At 27.4% G+C, this 18,495-nt stretch overlaps 1 protein-coding gene and 1 long non-coding RNA gene across 2 annotated transcripts; one reads left to right on the top strand and one right to left on the bottom strand.

Annotated features, from left to right (window-relative positions):
• Positions 1-266: 266 nt before the first annotated feature.
• Positions 267-12,545, bottom strand: LOC111626791 (patched domain-containing protein 3-like). Its single transcript, XM_023370294.1, has 5 exons — positions 12,460-12,545; positions 11,814-11,844; positions 3,537-4,541; positions 3,134-3,457; positions 267-1,647 (listed from the first exon to the last, which is right to left on the bottom strand). The coding sequence occupies exons 3-5, from the start codon at positions 4,531-4,533 to the stop codon at positions 365-367; spliced, it is 2,604 nt and encodes an 867-aa protein (XP_023226062.1). The 5' UTR covers positions 4,534-4,541; positions 11,814-11,844; positions 12,460-12,545; the 3' UTR covers positions 267-364.
• Positions 4,316-5,175, top strand: LOC111626792. Its single transcript, XR_002756930.1, has 3 exons — positions 4,316-4,439; positions 4,821-4,973; positions 5,042-5,175. It is a non-coding gene; the product is annotated as an uncharacterized LOC111626792 (long non-coding RNA).
• Positions 12,546-18,495: the final 5,950 nt, after the last annotated feature.

Below are 18,495 nucleotides of genomic sequence, written 5' to 3' on the forward strand. Positions count from 1 at the left end.
ATTAAAATCACAGATTCAACATAAATAAATAATAATATAACAACATAACAACATAAATAATAATATTATATGTTATTATCTAGTGGGATAGTTGATATATATGTTCAGATGTATTATATATTTGTACTAATTATATAAATGACTGTAGTCTATGAGACACGCTAAATATATTTTACAATAAAAGTAAATAATAATAATAAAAACTATTATAAAATTAAATCAAATTTATTAAACATTTAAAAAATAAACAATACAAATTGCGTTATTTGTATAAAAGTGTTAGAATTATTTATTTGAATATAAGTGATAACATGATATTTACATAGGTGAACTTCATAATTATGATATTTGAATTTCTTTTTTATTATAAAACACATTCTCTTTCGAATATTTCAGCATTATTTTTTATCAAAGTAAATTCTTTCTTCGATGGTAAGTGTTCATCTTTAAACGATAAGGATTTGTCAAATTTTCCTAAAATACTAAGAAATACTGGAATGACAAATAATGAATGAAATGCAGTTTGTAAAGCTATCAAAAAAATAAATTTAAAAATTCCTTGCGTTACATAGAATGGTAAAAACGCTAAAACTAATACTCCTATAATAGTTGATAAGGATCCCTGCATAATTGGAAAACCAACTTCATATAATGCTTTTTTTATCCTTTCATTCGAATTCAAATTATCAGTTCTTGTGAAAACAAAAGAAATATGTGTTGGATAATTTATAGAAAATCCAACACATAAAATAAATATGGTTACAGTTAACATATCCAAACTAACTTTCCATAAACTAATGTAACCTATTGTTTCTAATATAATACAAAATATTATTGAAGATACACAGAGAGAACAAGTAAAATTTGGCACGAATATAAAGAATATTAAGCTTATTAGTGCCGCACTTAATAAGGCTACTCGAACAGTCATACCCATAATAATATTTGCTTGTTCTAATAAATGGAATAGAAAGCTATGTATAATTATTGGAATCGGTGAATTGTCAACAATATCGTTAAGATCTTTCAAAAGTTGCAATTCGGTATCTTGATTGTATATATCCATGGTAGGAATAAGAAATCGACTTGCAATTATATCAGTAAAATTTTCATTGAAAGCAATATCCAGTGCAAATTCTTTTGCCTGATGAAATTTCAAAAATACAAAACGTAAACCATCGATAAAATCTTGTTTGTCAGTCATATTATATCCTCGAAGTAGAAATTTTCCGATTGGATGAGTCATAAATAATTTATAATATTTTAACCATGATAATCTTAACGAAGAATCTGCAATGTGTGGATGTTCTTCAAATTTCTTAATTATGTCTTCAATTGCATTCTGTACATTTTCGTCTGCATAATTTAATGGTTGATTAAATACTATATGCACTGGATATGAATACTTTCCAAAATCTTGATATAACGAATTTGCAAAACATGTAACCGAAGAATTATGTTTAAAAAGATCGAATATATTACCCCCTGGATGAATTTCTAATAAACCCCAAATACCAATTCCGAGATTAAGCATAAATGCTATAATTACTACAGCTTTTACTTTATTATTTATTAAAATATCTCCCAACTTATCTCTGAAAAATGCCATAAAGTAGTCCTCCCGTTTAGATTCTTCTTTTTTCTGTTCTGTAACAAAATATAAAATGTGAGTTTTTAGTATTATTTAGTTATAATTTACATCACATTAGCTAGATTATTTTATATTTAATTATATAAACAGTGAAGTTTATTACTAATAAATAAGATCTAACAGGAGAATAAGAAACAGTAATAAACAGATCATCTTGTAATTCCAGCAGTAGATTTAATAAATCATAACGTTTTCGACCTAATACAATAGGTCTTCCTCTATGAATTATCCCATTTAAAATAAAGGAACATAAGAATATCGAATTCAACGGAAATAATTTAAAAATTAAAAGGTGTTCTAAAGAGAACACTATCTTAGAGGGGGGATAAACATAAGCCTGAAACCCACATACGGCCGATTGTTGAAAAATGCTCTTCTCCTACTTGAATTGTCAGGTTTTACAACAACATAACAGCGCATTATCCATTCACCGTTTACAATTTGATAAACGTAGCATTGATGGACGATGAATACATGACAGTAATGGACTTCCAGTCTCTCTTCTCGTCTGTTAAACTATCTCAGTGTTTCTGCGTTCTTAGATGGGCACGTTCCACGTTGGTAAGTATGAAGTTCCTAAAGACTTCCTACTCACCAACGTGGAACATGCTCCCGAATATCGCAAATACATTCTGGAATTGGCCCATTTGGTATTTTACACTTCCTTTTTCTCATTTAATAATACAGTTTATGTACAGGGAAGAAGTGTTCCCATGGACAACCCACCCGCGATCATTTGTAAACTTGTTCGCAAAATTGAAAAAAACAGATTCCGCCAATGTTTTTATAGTAAATCGTGGTTTACGCTAGGTATGTCAATGATATTTCTTTGTGGTGCAAAAAAACCAGACTTGAATCTGTTTATAAACAAACTGAACTACAATCCTTATGGTCTTCTAAGCTTAGAGCAAGAAAGTGACACTTCGGTCAATTTTAGACATATTTGTCACCTGTAAATATGGCGTAATTCACACTAATATTAATATTTACCGTAAGCCCATAGACCAACTTATTTTCCTTAAAGCCCTCAGCGTTCATGTTCTTAAAACGACTGTCCTATACCCATTTCTCTAATATAATCGACATTTACGTTGAACTTGAAAGAATTGACGAACAACATGGATTTCCTACAAATTTAATACATAAATTAATTAGCGCCTTTAAAAACAAAAGAGCTACATCTAAGAGGAGAATTGCGATACATTATTTTCCCATGTTAGGACGAATACGTAAAGAACTAGCCCATATAAGAAATGTAAACATTGTATATAACCTTAATCCGACGGTCTTTGGAACCCTAACACTCTTAGGTTCTTAGAAACGTTGAAAATTTTTAAAGTCAACCAAAAATTATTTTGTATCAACCATAAGGATGCTGATACCTTACCTACCTTACCCTTATGTTCTTTTATTTTAATTAAAGAAATAAGTAATATATGAAGTTACTGAAGAGACGTATAATTTAAAAATATAAACACTTACCGGTTGTAGATAACTTCCTAAAAGTAAAAGGATGAAGCTCGTGTTTCTCACGATAGCCACTAAGTGCAATACAGGCTCCAAAAAATGTTAATTGATAAATATATGTAAAAAACATAGCGCTGGCACTAAATGAACAAAATATTCTCATACTGGGAAATGGAGATGATACACCAATACAAAATGATATAATATTTGTGAGAGACGTTATTGTAATCGAAATTGCAGCTTCTGAAAATGTTTCACCCATTCTTTCTTCCACACTTTTTTTAGAATCTGTTTTTCGCCACGCTGCTATTAGTACAAAAGCATCATCAATTTCTGTACCTGAAATAATTAAAATAATTTTTTTTTTGTTAAAAGAATATATTAAAGTATAATAATATTTAATTATATAATAACATACTTAAAACAATATAAGCAGAAGCTGGAATAAAATCTAAACATTCAATATCCATGTATAACGTGAGTCCATATCCGGAAATGATAGCCAATCCAGCAGAAATGCAGGCAGATATACCAAGCCAAGGTTTACTTCTAAGCCAATCATTAGACATGCAACTAATAAAAGAAAATACAGAAACAGTAGCAATAACAACAGATATCAATGGTAACACTATTTGACTAAAGGCGGCTAATTCTTCTTCAACATCTTCCGACGATAAAATGTTTACAATTATATTGTCAAAGATTTTAGATTCAATCATTTTAACGAACTTTCTTTGCCATTGATTAATTAATATAGTTTTTGTCGAATTATTAGTATCTAAACCATAAAATAATCTAGCTGCTTTTATCTCTCTGACAAAACCTTGTTTATTCACATCAACGTTTCCTATATATAACATAGACGGTTCAAAATAAAATGTAACGTTATCTATATGTAAAGGAAATTTAATATTTTGTCTTCCTTTACTTATATCTTCAAAATGAGACATCATTTGTAAAAATGAATTGCGTAAACACTTATTTAATCTAAAAGCGCATAGATCAGTATATTTTACAATACTAACTTCTGAATTTACAGTTATATTTTGTACAGTTTCATCTAATCGTTTAATTTCTTTTGATATTTCTTCCTTAAGCAATGTTCCACCATCTTTAGCAATTATTTGTAAAATTATTATATCTTTTCTTTCTAGTATGCGAGCAACATCAAAGAATTCGGACGTATTCATAGGAAAAAGAGATTCTACAATATTTTTACTACGATGTGCTCTTCCATTCTGAGCCATAAACAGATAATCTGCATCTCTATTAATTTTCAATTTTACTACACTCGGACAGAAAAGAGCAGTTAGGAGAATAGGTACTATTAAAAAATACAGCGGTTGTCTTCCTATTAATCTTCCTAATCGTGAAAATTGAGAGGAGAGAATTTGTTGAAAGCATCTGATATTCATTTTCCAAACTGAAAAATAAAAAAAAATATATGTATATAATTTCGTTATTATTTCATATTATTATATATTGTATATTATACTATAGGCAATTTGAAGAATAGTTTGGTATATACAGTGTAAATCTATATAATCAGAATAATGATGCATTTTAAATACAACTATATATATATAGATCTACAGATTATTCTATATTCTATTTACAAAAAAGTTTATTCTATCTATCTATAAATTATAATCTCTTCTATTTAAAATTTTAAATAATACCTATAAATAAAGTTTTATTTTAGATAATCTAACGAGGGGCTTGCCTCATGGAACAACTTTCTACGGAAAACTGACACCTATTTAAGTGTTATTAACGTGAAGAAAATAAGGAAAATTCCACCTGATTAGCCAATTAACTACTAGTGTTCAGTGGTTTTTTACCCACTCGACCATTGGTGAGCCTTACAAATAAGATAAATAACTAATTACCTTATCTATAGATATTAACAAATTTCGTTTAAAGGATCCCACGAAAATCAAGAAATGGATTTAGGTAGATTTTGTACAGCTAATGGTCCTGATCGAAAGTGTCAATACACAAAAAGTCAAAAAATAAAGAATTTTTGAGATTAAACAGGTGAATGAGTGAAAAGTGACTCCGTTGACGGTGCTTGTGTTAATTATTATATATTCATTTTTGTAAAAATTATTAGCTAAACTAACAGTTTATATCAGTTTATTTCGATAATTATAGTATTCCTATTCAACGTTGTCCTATTTCTTATGTGGCATTACATGACATTTCCGTAAAATATAGTGTCAAAATCCATCATTATGAAACTTGATGATTTGCATCCGTGTGATTTTTGATTATGAAGATGTTGCAAATTTGGAAAATTTGGCCTTGTAGCATTAAAAAAATATATATATATATATATATAGATATCGCTCATATAACACGGTAGTTACGTGCCGTGTTATGCATATAAGTGCTATACGAAACAAAGGACTAATGCAAAACATGGTGTTAGGTTGAAGAAGTTAGCAAAAGTATACTACTCTTTCTCGTTACTAACAGAAATATGCTTAATATATAAATAATATGTAAATAAGGATGACCAAATAAAAATATGTTAGTTGTATTAATCAAAAATTTGTTCTAGCGGGTAACGTTTGTTCAGTCGAGTACCGAGCGACTTTTTTCCAGAATTTGTGTTCGAATACCGAATTGAACGTTCGAATACCGAGATACCGCAGTATTTCGTTCGTCATTTTACGAATGATCGTTTACCTACAGTTAAAAAAAAGTTTAATAACACTCACCTAAAAATGTCGAAATAAACTTTACTAAATACGAAGATTAACAACATTAAAAGCAATGAATTGTTGCATACGTGAAAAAACTAATATACCTTCACTAAATGTTACTATTATATCCTTGACATAATTAAATATTTAAAAAAATTATTATCGTGAAAAATAATTTCATTTGCAACACGATAGACTATCGAAAGCGTTAGTTTATGCACGCCGGCCATAATCGTCATTTATTCGCAAAATAGAAGCTTATCTCCCACCCATTGAGCTGTAATTATCAAAATTTAATAACATAAATCTTCCTAATATACAAATCTCTATGCGAAATTTCNATAGTTAAAACTCCGTGCGAACAAACCTTTAAAATTTTGTTCGTATAAAGGGGCTGCCCATGAATGACGTCCACATTTGAAAAGAGGGAGAAATTTACAAGTCAGTTGTATTCAGACAAAGGGAATAAGACGAGGGGTTGAGCTTCAGTAGACGTCCATTTATTTCATAAAATTTTATGCAGTTTATGTATTTTATTATATTTATTTTAAAATTTTTTATGTTTCGTTTCTATTTATATTATCTATCATTTATAAAATGAGAAAGGTTTTAAGGGAGAGTCGAGTTTTGTTAGACGTCGGAAGAGGGGTGAGGATTAGGAAAACGTGGACAAAGAGGAGGGATGGGGGAGTAAAAATTTTAAGAAAACTGAAGACGTAATTTATGGACATCCCTAAAAAACCATTTATTAGTATCCTAAATAGCAGAAGTATTACCATTAACCAAAACACAGGCTATCTTGATGAGAGACAGGAAAGAGATAATTGAATATTGATAAGTTTTCGTTAATTTAAAGAGTGTGTTTTTAGTTGTAGATAGTTTTTCTCATAATGTTTTCATTTTCTCTACAAAATATCTACAGAATATATGAACTAAGCTTTACAACAGTAGAAACTGTCAGTATATAAAGTCATCTTTCTAGATTAAGAGAACGAGCTATAAGACATTGACTTCTATCTTTTATATTTTAAAAATATGTTATGAATATTAAATATTTACGATTGCATAATTTTTTTATTCAGTAAAGCAATTAACATCATCATTGTAATTCTAATTTTGAATATTTTAAAAACAAGTTTTAGAACGTGAATTAAATTTATAAAGAAATAATACAGATAAGATTAAATTGAGAATAGAAAATATTGAGAACACTTTTACATATCTTATTGCATTATTACATACGATATAATTACATTACGTGATATTTAAGATTTCTTAAATGAGAAGGTATTTAAAAGTTCTTCTGTCCTTATATAATTTTTTTTTCTTATACATTTGTTATCTAAATTCATAAAAAATACATCAGATAAGAAATAAGCTGGTTTACAAATTAAACATATATCGAACTGTGAATGTTAGTAGGTCAGAAATCGAGTTTTTATCATATTATTAACAGAAAAGTAAATTGCCTATTTTATAAAACACACCTACCTTCTGTTCGTAACAAATAAAATTAAAAACGCCTTTCACTTAAAAAGTATTAAATTTGTGTTTATTAAATCTACGAAAAACAAAATAAAAGATCTTGTATACAAGAGTAAAGTTGTAAAATTAGAAAAATGTATTTAAATTTAATATTTTCTAAGAAATATAATAATAAATAACTATGTAAATTGTCAGTAAAAAATATCTAGCAACGTATATATCTGTATAAGTTTTTAAGAAAACACGTGTAAATATACACGTGTTTTCTTAAAAAAAATTTGGGGAAAAACCTGAAAAGTAGTCTGAAACAAATAACAATGTTATAAATTATTTATATTTTTGTATTATATAAACTATTTTTATATTGATGCTGACGTAAAATACATAGAAATTGTTAATGTGTCTGTTATCGTTTCACCTTGACTTTTTGATGTGTGAATAAGAAAAGAAATTTCCATTTTAAATATTAATCATCATTATCAGTACCATCGATTCTAATTAATATTAACTACTAATTAATATATATATATATATATATATATTTTAATAAGAGTTTTATATCTATAACATCATTTTTATAACCTTTTCATCGAATTTTTTTAACTTTGACTTGAATATCAATTTATATTATATGTATTAACATGAAATTATATATTTTCTTAATGTTTTCCACTATATTGAAGCATTAAAAGAGCTTACAAACATACAATATAACTTGTTCGAGATGAATTTTAAATAAATATTTGTTGAAATTTAAAAAAAAAAGAAAAAAAAAGGCAGGAATCATATTAAATATCAGCATAAAATACACTGTTCATTGTCCCTCGTCTATCAGGTGAATCAATTCTTAGAAACTAATTAAATTAATTTATTGCTCATTCAGAATTATCCAGAATTTTAAAAATATTGGTTAAAGGGAGATTTGGGGGGGACTAAGACACCTGCTTTTTGTCTTTTTTCGGAGAATGTTATTATTACTCAATTACATTAGAATTAATTTAGTTACCTAATTGAAGTCATGCAATATATGTTATTACATTTAGATGTATTTTAAAGTAATAAAATCGATTGCTTTGGTATCAAGGAGTCCTCTTTAGCATCATAAGCACACCTCTTGTTCATTTAAATTAATATTAACAGTTATTGCAATTAATATTGATTAATATCACCTAGAAGCTGACTACATATTGAACTTCTACTATAAAAATTACCAAAGAAATTGATTTCAATCATTAAAGAAAGTCCTCTTTTATTACTTTCATATAGTAATAAAAAAAACTCTGCTATCAATGAACTTTTTATTATCACGATAAGTTATCAGTTATAATATTTTTCCTCTTACGTGTTGTTTATCTAAAAAAAGAAATTATATAACGGTTTATATTTGTTTATAAATATCGTTAGTATAATTAAATCTTCAATTATATCAATTTTTAAATTTTCCATGTGTAATTAAAACAAAGATGTTATTTAATAATTTCTGTATGTTTGATAAACTAAATAATTATGATCTTGTAATTACGTATAAGACTTTCAGTTAATATACTTTATAATTAAGATATTAATAAAAAGATTCCAAACAAAAACTAGTTTAAGTAAATTACGTAATAAGAATGACATAAATCTTTGACCTGTTCAACATTTATTATAATAATGGCTAATATTCGAACTTCTGAAGTATTATTTTAAGTATTTTTTTTCTATGTTATGTCTTTATACATTTGAGTAAGAAATAAATTAATCATAATATATCGATTTATTGTTATTTATGTAACAAATACATTCGTTGTTGTTAAAATAAAACATAAAAATCATTCAAGTGTTCTATGCACATAGGATTCAATTGAAGGATTAATTCTTTAAGTCTGTTTGAATCTTAATTTCTTCAGGCTTAATTCTATTTATTTAAGAAGAAATATTTATTGTTAATTTTCATTTAATGATTTAATTAAAAGTTATCATTTCGACAGTTATTAAATGTTCTAAATTATCGATTACGTATTGACACATTTCTGATAACTTTACTACAGTTTTCTATAGAAGTTATTTTTTTTTAAATTCTATAATATAGAACTTAGTTTAATGGTGTTAATAATTTTCCAGAGACCTTAATATTTTGTCTTCATATTACGTCATACTTGTGGATGTAGGCTTTTACATAAAATTATAAAATAAACACGCACATAATAATAATGATAATAATATATTCTATAATATTTTTGTCTTTCTTTAAAAAACAGTTTAAAGAAATCATAGATTATGTTCATAAAATCTATTGTTAAGAAATCAATAGCAATTGTCTATACATTATTAATTTCGCAAATTAATATATAATACTTTTATGTAATCATTTATTTATCATTAGAGAAAATAAATACATATAAAAGCTATAATTTAAACAATTACTTGAAAGAAATTACAAAAAGAATGAAAGAAAACTTTAAAAGTTATACAAATTAATTCTATAGGCTAATAATAAAAAGATATCATGCCTCATATTTAAAAATACAATAAGTTATTATAATAAATATTTATTATTTAAATTTTTATTAATATAATTTAATTATGATTATTACTTACCCAAAAAGATAATTACATGGATATCGAAAGATAAATTTTACTTATGTGTTATGGGGTTATTATATTATGACAATTGTCCATCTTATTTTAATGTTTTACTTTAAAATGAAAATGGTAGAATGTTACCATAAACTTAATCACTCGAAACAATTATGAGAACTTTACTAGAGGCGCCACAGTAATTTACCATTTTTGTAGGCTATGTCATATCTTGTTCCACTTATTCATTGCCCCAGATTATATACAAATTCCAGAAAATAAATTCAGATTCGATATACCGATAAACATTACAATATGAAAGTATTTTTAATTCATTCAATCATTAATATATTGAAATAATTAATAAACTTTTCAAGATATTCATATATATATTCTCTATTGAAAAATTAATACTTTATCAATGATAAAACATCTTAATATAATCAAAATTATATATAACAGAAGCGATCGGTCAAAAACAATGACCCCCAAGATTTTTACATTTTTTAGACTTAGGACATCTTGAAATGTCGAGAAATGCAAAAATATTCTAGGTTTTTTTTTCCTATATGTTAGTGTTAGTCTGTACATGTGGAAATACATGCGGTGTATATATTTGTTCACCTATTTTGAAGTTTAATAACTCCCATACCTTTCGTCCAAAACTTCTAAAATTTTGCAGGAAGGTTTGTGTATTAGTAGTATTAATGCTATTAAATTTTGGTAAATAAATGTCGAGAGGGTAGAAAGTTAGAGGGGAATCATGTGTCATATTAGGAGTAGAGTAGGACTTAATAAACATTATTAGCATTTACATGTTTTATTTTTAACGAAACTCGTCTCTAACTTCAAAGCTAAGCTTTTTGCCATTCTATAATACTTAATAATTCTAAAAATTTTTAAATAAAATCTCATAACAGGTAGTACAACACGTAATTTTAACTTTTTAGCCGGGAAAGTTACGCAACTTGTGGATTTTTTTTTAATATAAAAACGATTCCAATTCCCAGATTTAAAGATGAAAATTGGCATATTACATTACATGCCTGCCTGATAAAGATTATATTATCAATAATAATTAACAATAATAGATAATATTTTAGATAACATTATAAGTTAATATACAGTACAACTATTGTTAATAATTATATATTAACTTATTACAAACTTATTTTCGAATGTAATAATACTAAATAATTATAAAAACAAATTATATAGGTTAAAAACGACTTTTTTTTTTAAATAAATTTTATTTATAGATTTATTAATTAGATTAGTATTTGAACAACGTCGTAAAGAATTGAATTAAATCTAACTCTTTCGCCATCAGAAAGATTTGTTTTGCGTCATTATAGTTTATCAGGTGAGGTTTATAGGATTAACAAAATAAATTTATCTACATTAATGACCTATTTAATATCAACATAATTAAATTAGTTATTAATTAATATATATTATTTTAAAATATTGATTATATTTAATCAAAATACGATCACTTAAATATTAAAATGTCAAGGTGAATTCGAGTTGAATAGCTTTAAAAAAGAAAAAAAAAATCTTACGTTTTATTAAGAAATAAATTTAATTTTAGAAAATTTCTGTAATAAATTAAGATAATTAATAACTCTTTAATTAAATCATCTGATTAAGATAGTATGGTATTTAGGCATCAAACCAGTTGAGGACCTACGCAAGGTTACATATTTTATAGTCTTTAGTTTGAAGTAATTTCATTTGAAGTAGCTTTATATATTTACTGTTGACGAGTAAATGATTGAGAAATTTCAGGAAGAGAAAGAGAAAACAGAGAGAGAGAGTGTGTGTGTGTGTGTATGTTAATATCACATAATTATTCATCAAGATCTGTTTCTATAATTACAGCATAAATATAATATTATAGAAAATAATATACTTATAACATATAAATTTTATAAATAACTTACACTTTATAACGTCAGCTTGAATAATTGTTTTCTAAATGATAAATACATATTACATTAATTAATACATTTACTGTATTTGTCTTACATAATAAACAAAATATAAAAATTAGATTGTGGAATTCCGTATCATAAACAATAAAGAAATTTTCTTTTCTATGTAAAACATAAAAATTGATCTAATTTATGATGAAAAGAGACCTATTATTTCTATCAGATAAAGAAACTCGAACAGATACAATGGAATTATTAAATGTAATATTAAATTTAAAAAATTAAATGCTTCTGTTAATCTTTTTGATTTAAAATCTTGCAATTATGAATTCTCATATTGAAAAAAAAAAAAAATAGGACAGATATATTATAATAAAACAATCATCATCAGTGACAAATCGAAAATGAAATGAATATAACCTATATTAATTTTACCCCGAAAAAAATGCAATGTATGGAAAAAAACGTTATCATCAAAAGTAAAATCTTACATAATTTTGGGAAAAAGAGAATTAAACTACATTAATTTAATTAATTTAATTTTCTTATGCAGAAATAAACGATATCATTTGCACGCAATCAATATACTGTTTTTTCTATATAATTAAAAAAATAACTTATGAATAATTACAAAAAAAATTCATTATGCACTTACCCTATGTAATTTGTTATATGAAGTCACCAAGTTTGGTTTATATAGGGTACAGAATCCTGACGTTGTTCAAACTTAACCGGTTTTTCCTCTAGGGTTTAAACAGAATGCAGAAATTTTGAAGTAGACGATGTGATTATTCCCCGGTTTGTTTATGTATAATAAAAATGTGATAAATACCATAGGTAAAAAGGAAAGAGATATAGGAAAGTTCTGTATAAATGTTTTAAAAATTACTATCTTTATTTAAATAATTCTTTGAACTTGACATTTAAGTAAAATCATTTTATTAAGCAAGGATAACATTTTATATAAATAACAATATTTAAAATTTTTTATCTACATAATTACTTAATACATTGTATAAATTATTTAAAATATCAGAAATATTTTAAATACACTTGTTTAAAAAATGTAGACAATATATACTATAAAAATGTTTTTTGTAACGTGCTGTATTGTTCGTTATATTATTGTGTTATTGTTCTCTACTCAGTTTCTTGTTTGTTGCCTCTGCATAGTTCATAGATGTAGTTTAATATACAGTCATTCCTCTCTAAAAAATAATATAAAACGAAGAGAAATGCATCTCTAAAATGTAAAGAAAACAAAGAATCAGAAAGGAAGATTGTGTTAGTGTTTGTTTTTGTTTTGGGGACAAGTATGAAAATTTTTTATATTTTTACTTTGTTTTAGTAGTCAAATATATATATATATATATATAGATATCGCTCATATAACACGGTAGTTACGTGCCGTGTTATGCATATAAGTGCTATACGAAACAAAGGACTAATGCAAAACATGGTGTTAGGTTGAAGAAGTTAGCAAAAGTATACTACTCTTTCTCGTTACTAACAGAAATATGCTTAATATATAAATAATATGTAAATAAGGATGACCAAATAAAAATATGTTAGTTGTATTAATCAAAAATTTGTTCTAGCGGGTAACGTTTGTTCAGTCGAGTACCGAGCGACTTTTTTCCAGAATTTGTGTTCGAATACCGAATTGAACGTTCGAATACCGAGATACCGCAGTATTTCGTTCGTCATTTTACGAATGATCGTTTACCTACAGTTAAAAAAAAGTTTAATAACACTCACCTAAAAATGTCGAAATAAACTTTACTAAATACGAAGATTAACAACATTAAAAGCAATGAATTGTTGCATACGTGAAAAAACTAATATACCTTCACTAAATGTTACTATTATATCCTTGACATAATTAAATATTTAAAAAAATTATTATCGTGAAAAATAATTTCATTTGCAACACGATAGACTATCGAAAGCGTTAGTTTATGCACGCCGGCCATAATCGTCATTTATTCGCAAAATAGAAGCTTATCTCCCACCCATTGAGCTGTAATTATCAAAATTTAATAACATAAATCTTCCTAATATACAAATCTCTATGCGAAATTTCAAAAATTTTCGACAAAATTAACAAGAGTTATTAAGCTTCAAAGTAGCAAAACATAATCGTGCCACAAATAACACAATAACATTCATATACGTACAAAAATACCTCCAAACATTTTTGCATTTCTCGACGTTTAAAGTTCATCTGAATCCATAGAAATAAAAAAATTACGTTCTAAAACATTTAAAATAAAATAAAAATACATGTAATACAGAGTACTACATCTGTATGAAGGAATACAACAGTTTAGACCAGATCAAACTGTGATCATTGTTAACTAATTCTTGCTTTAGTTTATGTTCATCATAAGATTTTCGGTAATATTTCTTAGATTTTCACAGTTAACAGAGAGTATTGTATGGATTTTTATTTCTTAATAATAACGGAATAATTACTGGTTTAAGCCACAAACTGTATTACGCTTTCGATGTATGTGTAGAAGCAGGCCAGGGCCCGCTCTAGCGGTTACGTCACCCCGGACAAAAAGACAAATTGCCGCCCCTTAAGAATATATATACAGTATATATATATATGTATATATTTACTTTTCATAGACACAATGTAGTGACACTTTTTAAACATTTGGCAGATTATTCATCTTTTATTACTTTGGCAAAACCTAATAAAAGATGAATAATCTGCAAAGTGTCACTACATTGTGTCTGTGAAAAGTAAAAGAAAATAAAAAAACACGGTTTCATTGGAATAAAAGAAATATATATATATATATTTAAATAAAGGTACATATTTTTTATTTTCAATAAAAATCAAATCATTTTATTTAAATTTTAATAAAAGCATATATTTAGAAAGAAACATAGGCCTATAACATAACTGATAATCAAGCAGTACAAGACAGTAGAAATTAATTAAGAAATATCTGTACCTAGCCACAAATTGTTAACCATATAATTTTTTACATTTTTGAATGCTATTAAAAATGTATTATTGCACAAACAATCAAACTGCCATTATTTTGAAAATAAAACAAGGTAACATCAACTATGCTAAAATCACAAAAAACTTTTTTTCTTACTTTCAGTTCTGCAAACTTTTTTATTGCATCTTTTAAATTTACTTGATCAGCAATTTTATGCTCAATTGCCAACATGGCCAAATTATTAATTAAGACGATTTTGTGTAGTAGCCGAACGTAAAAAGTTCTTAATTAATTTTAACTCAAACTCCTTTCGCCACTTGCTACAGTTATTGGTATCGTTAGCAACATTCTTAAAGCAATAGTAAGATTTAGGACAAAATTTAACTTTATAATTAAGCTCAGTACATTGCTTAGGCTTTCTCTTTTGTCCAAAAGCGCAGATACTGCTGAAATTTCTTCTGCTAATTCTACCCCATTTATGTCAACAGAATCATCATCAGTTAAAATGCATTCTAAATTCTTAGTATTTTAGTAGCATTTCTTTGGTCACGACATTTAAATCGTATATATTATATAAGAATTGAAAATAATTACTATGATTACTAACTTGTTCAAATCTAGCATCTAGTGCATTTAGTGCTTGATCGATTGTAAAAAGAAATCTATTTTATATCTTTCTTTTGGATCTTTGATGGGTTCATCTCGTGTTTCGTATAAGTTCCTTTTCCTTCTTCTAACGTGGTGTCGTGTTATTGTTGATTCAAAATTAGCCTCCACATCAATTTCGGTAGCAAGTTCTTTTGCATGAATAATAGTTTTATCGAAGGACGAATCCGATCGAAGATTCTTAAAAAATATTTTGCAGTTTTGTAAAAGATCAAGTGCAAAAGATAGATCAAAATCTTTTGTTTGCATCAACTTGCTTATTGGATTAATGGAATTTAGTACAATATTTTATGCCAAATAACTAGTGAACACAAAGACTTAAACTGTTTAATACAATTTAATAAACCCGACGCCTCGTCTCTTATTAACACATCAATATTTTTCTCACACTTACAGCCAAAATGGCACCCAGGCCCGCCGTAAGCGGGCGTGCAAGGCGTGCACCGCACACGGGCGGCACGTCCAGGGGCGGCAAATCGAGCGATTGGTCACGTAATAATTAGCCATTGTCATAATACTCACCCTACTTATAGCATAAGAAATGTCTTCGCATGGAGAAAAAAATCCGACTGGCGCGCAATTACTATATTCTTATTTATATTATAGCGTTAACAGCGCCTGTATTGGCATTTATCAGAATTAAGATGCAATGCGAAACGTCTGTCGGCAGGTTGAACCATCTGGCGGGCACCCGAAAGCCAAGTACCAATAGTCGTGCTGTATGATAGAAGTTGACAGGTTTGGCGAAAATAGGGAATCCCTACAGAGCTTCCTTCTCAATTTGTACTTGTACGCATTCGAACAGTTCTATTGCATATCAAATTGCAATTATTTTGTTAATAATTCTTCTGACATGGGTCGAAGTATAATTAATGATATTTTAACTTGGTTAGGATTTAAATCTGAAGCTTAAAGACGATTCAAGTAGTGAAACAGACATTGACAGTATTGATTTGTTTAATGAAATCAATACTTTAAAGTTGCATTTTCCAGAAAACCAGTCTAATGATCCACAAACCCCATTACAATATCTTTTTACTAATGACTTAATTTCAACAGTTCCAAACACAGCAATAGCACTAAGAATATTACTTACATTGCCGGTTTCAGTTGCATTTGGTGAAAGGTCCTTTTCAAAGTTAAAAATTATAAAAAACTATTTAATTAATTAATTAATTTAAGATCAACAATGCACCAGCAAAGACTAAGTAATTTAGTTTATAGCTATAGTTTCAATTGAACATGAAATCTTAGACAGCTTGGATACAAGAAAATTGATAGCAGATTTCGCAAACATGAAGGCAAGAAGAGTTCAATTTCTGTAGATAAATATTTATATGGTTTTACACTTAAGTAAATAAAAATAACTTAGTAATAATAAATAGTTCTTTTTGTAAAGTATTTCTTTTCTTTTTTCACACCTTTATGAGACAACACTAAAGAGCCTTTCTGGCAAGCTCAGCGCAGGAAGTCGTAGTTAAACAGGGGGCGGCATAATCGGTATTGCACACGGGCGTTCAAACAGCTAGCGGCGCCCCTGATGGAACCCCTAAACTTTGGCGCCCCGGCCAAATGTCCGGGTTGCCCGCCCCTAGAGCGGGCCCTGGTAGAAGATATGAAAGAAATCTATTTAAAATAAAACCAAGGAGTAAAGATAATAATAATTATATTTAAGCAAGTATCAACCGGCTGTAAATTGTAAAAACTAAAAATTTATTAATGGACTATATTAAAAAGTATTTTAAGCATCCAAGTAAGCTACTTGTGCTAATATCGGACTTCAAAATTTGGTCATAAAATATATTTTAAACGAGGAATTAATTATTGTGACATCGTCGCGAGCCTACACGAAGAGTTTGCAATCTTCAAAACAACATATTTCGTGTATAAATTTGTATTTTACCTCATAGTGCAAGATGTCGGCTAAAAGAAAGAACATGACTTCATCTAGAGGAAGCACCAAGAATCGAAGGAAGAGCAGCAGAATTGGAAACGTAGCTGCACTTGGAAGAGGAAAAAGAAGAAAGAACAAAGGTACGAAAGAAGTTCAGTGTAAAGGGATTAATTTGCTGGTGTGTTCTGAATCGGCTATATTAGAACTAAACGGTATGAATCAGGATGTTGAACGGTTCATGAAAGTGGAACGACAAACGAATAAACTTTTATGATACTGTCGTAAAATTTATGATAAAAAAGAAAACATGCAAAGCAGATCACAATAATGAGTTTCTTCTCAAAAGCAACACTCAGGACTCCAACCCCTATAAGTACTTTAATTTTCTCTCATATATCTCCTTTATTCGAACACTCTACAGCTCCTACTGATAACTCCTATACTGATGGCCCGAAAATTTCATTTCTAAAAATCACTTCTATTTATTAAATTTAATATGAGATGACTTTATTTTTTATTTTCTAGTCTCAAATACGTAATAAATTTGTAATTAACAATTAAAGTTTTGGTGAATAGTTTTCAGTTCTTTATTACGTACGACAATTATCCAAATCTTAACAAATTTAAAGTGCACAAGTTGTTTCTTTTAGATTATTGGAGGTAACATCTAATATGTTTATAACAACTGAAATATTAAATAAAAACAAATATGTTTTTCTGAGGAAAAATAAATTACGTGCATATTGGACTTCGAACTCGCATTTGAGTTATAAATAAACACTTGGCTTTATTTCCATCATTTTAATTGATACGTGACGACAGCACGTTTCGGGCATAAAGCCCCTCATCAGTCAACTAAAAAATATATACAATTTTTTAAAAAGTTTACATAAAATATCTTACAAACATAATTAAAATATCGTATGTTTCTTACCATATTCGATTTTAATATATACAAGGTCTTAATTGGCGCACGCAACTTATTTTGCAATAAGTGAAGTAATTTCATTAAAGATTTGACAGTATTCAGGAGTTTTTGTATATTTGACAATATCCAGGAGTTTTATACATATTCACATGCATATCACAAGATAGAAACAGACATTTTGTTACACTATTCTTTTTTAACCTGCGTTACATACTGCATTGCAGTGTTGTACTAATTTACATA

This window comes from Centruroides sculpturatus, unplaced genomic scaffold (genome assembly GCF_000671375.1).
Source record: "Centruroides sculpturatus isolate CEXI.00-Female unplaced genomic scaffold, Cexi_2.0 scaffold388, whole genome shotgun sequence".
In the NCBI taxonomy this organism is placed as follows: Eukaryota; Metazoa; Arthropoda; class Arachnida; order Scorpiones; family Buthidae; genus Centruroides; species Centruroides sculpturatus.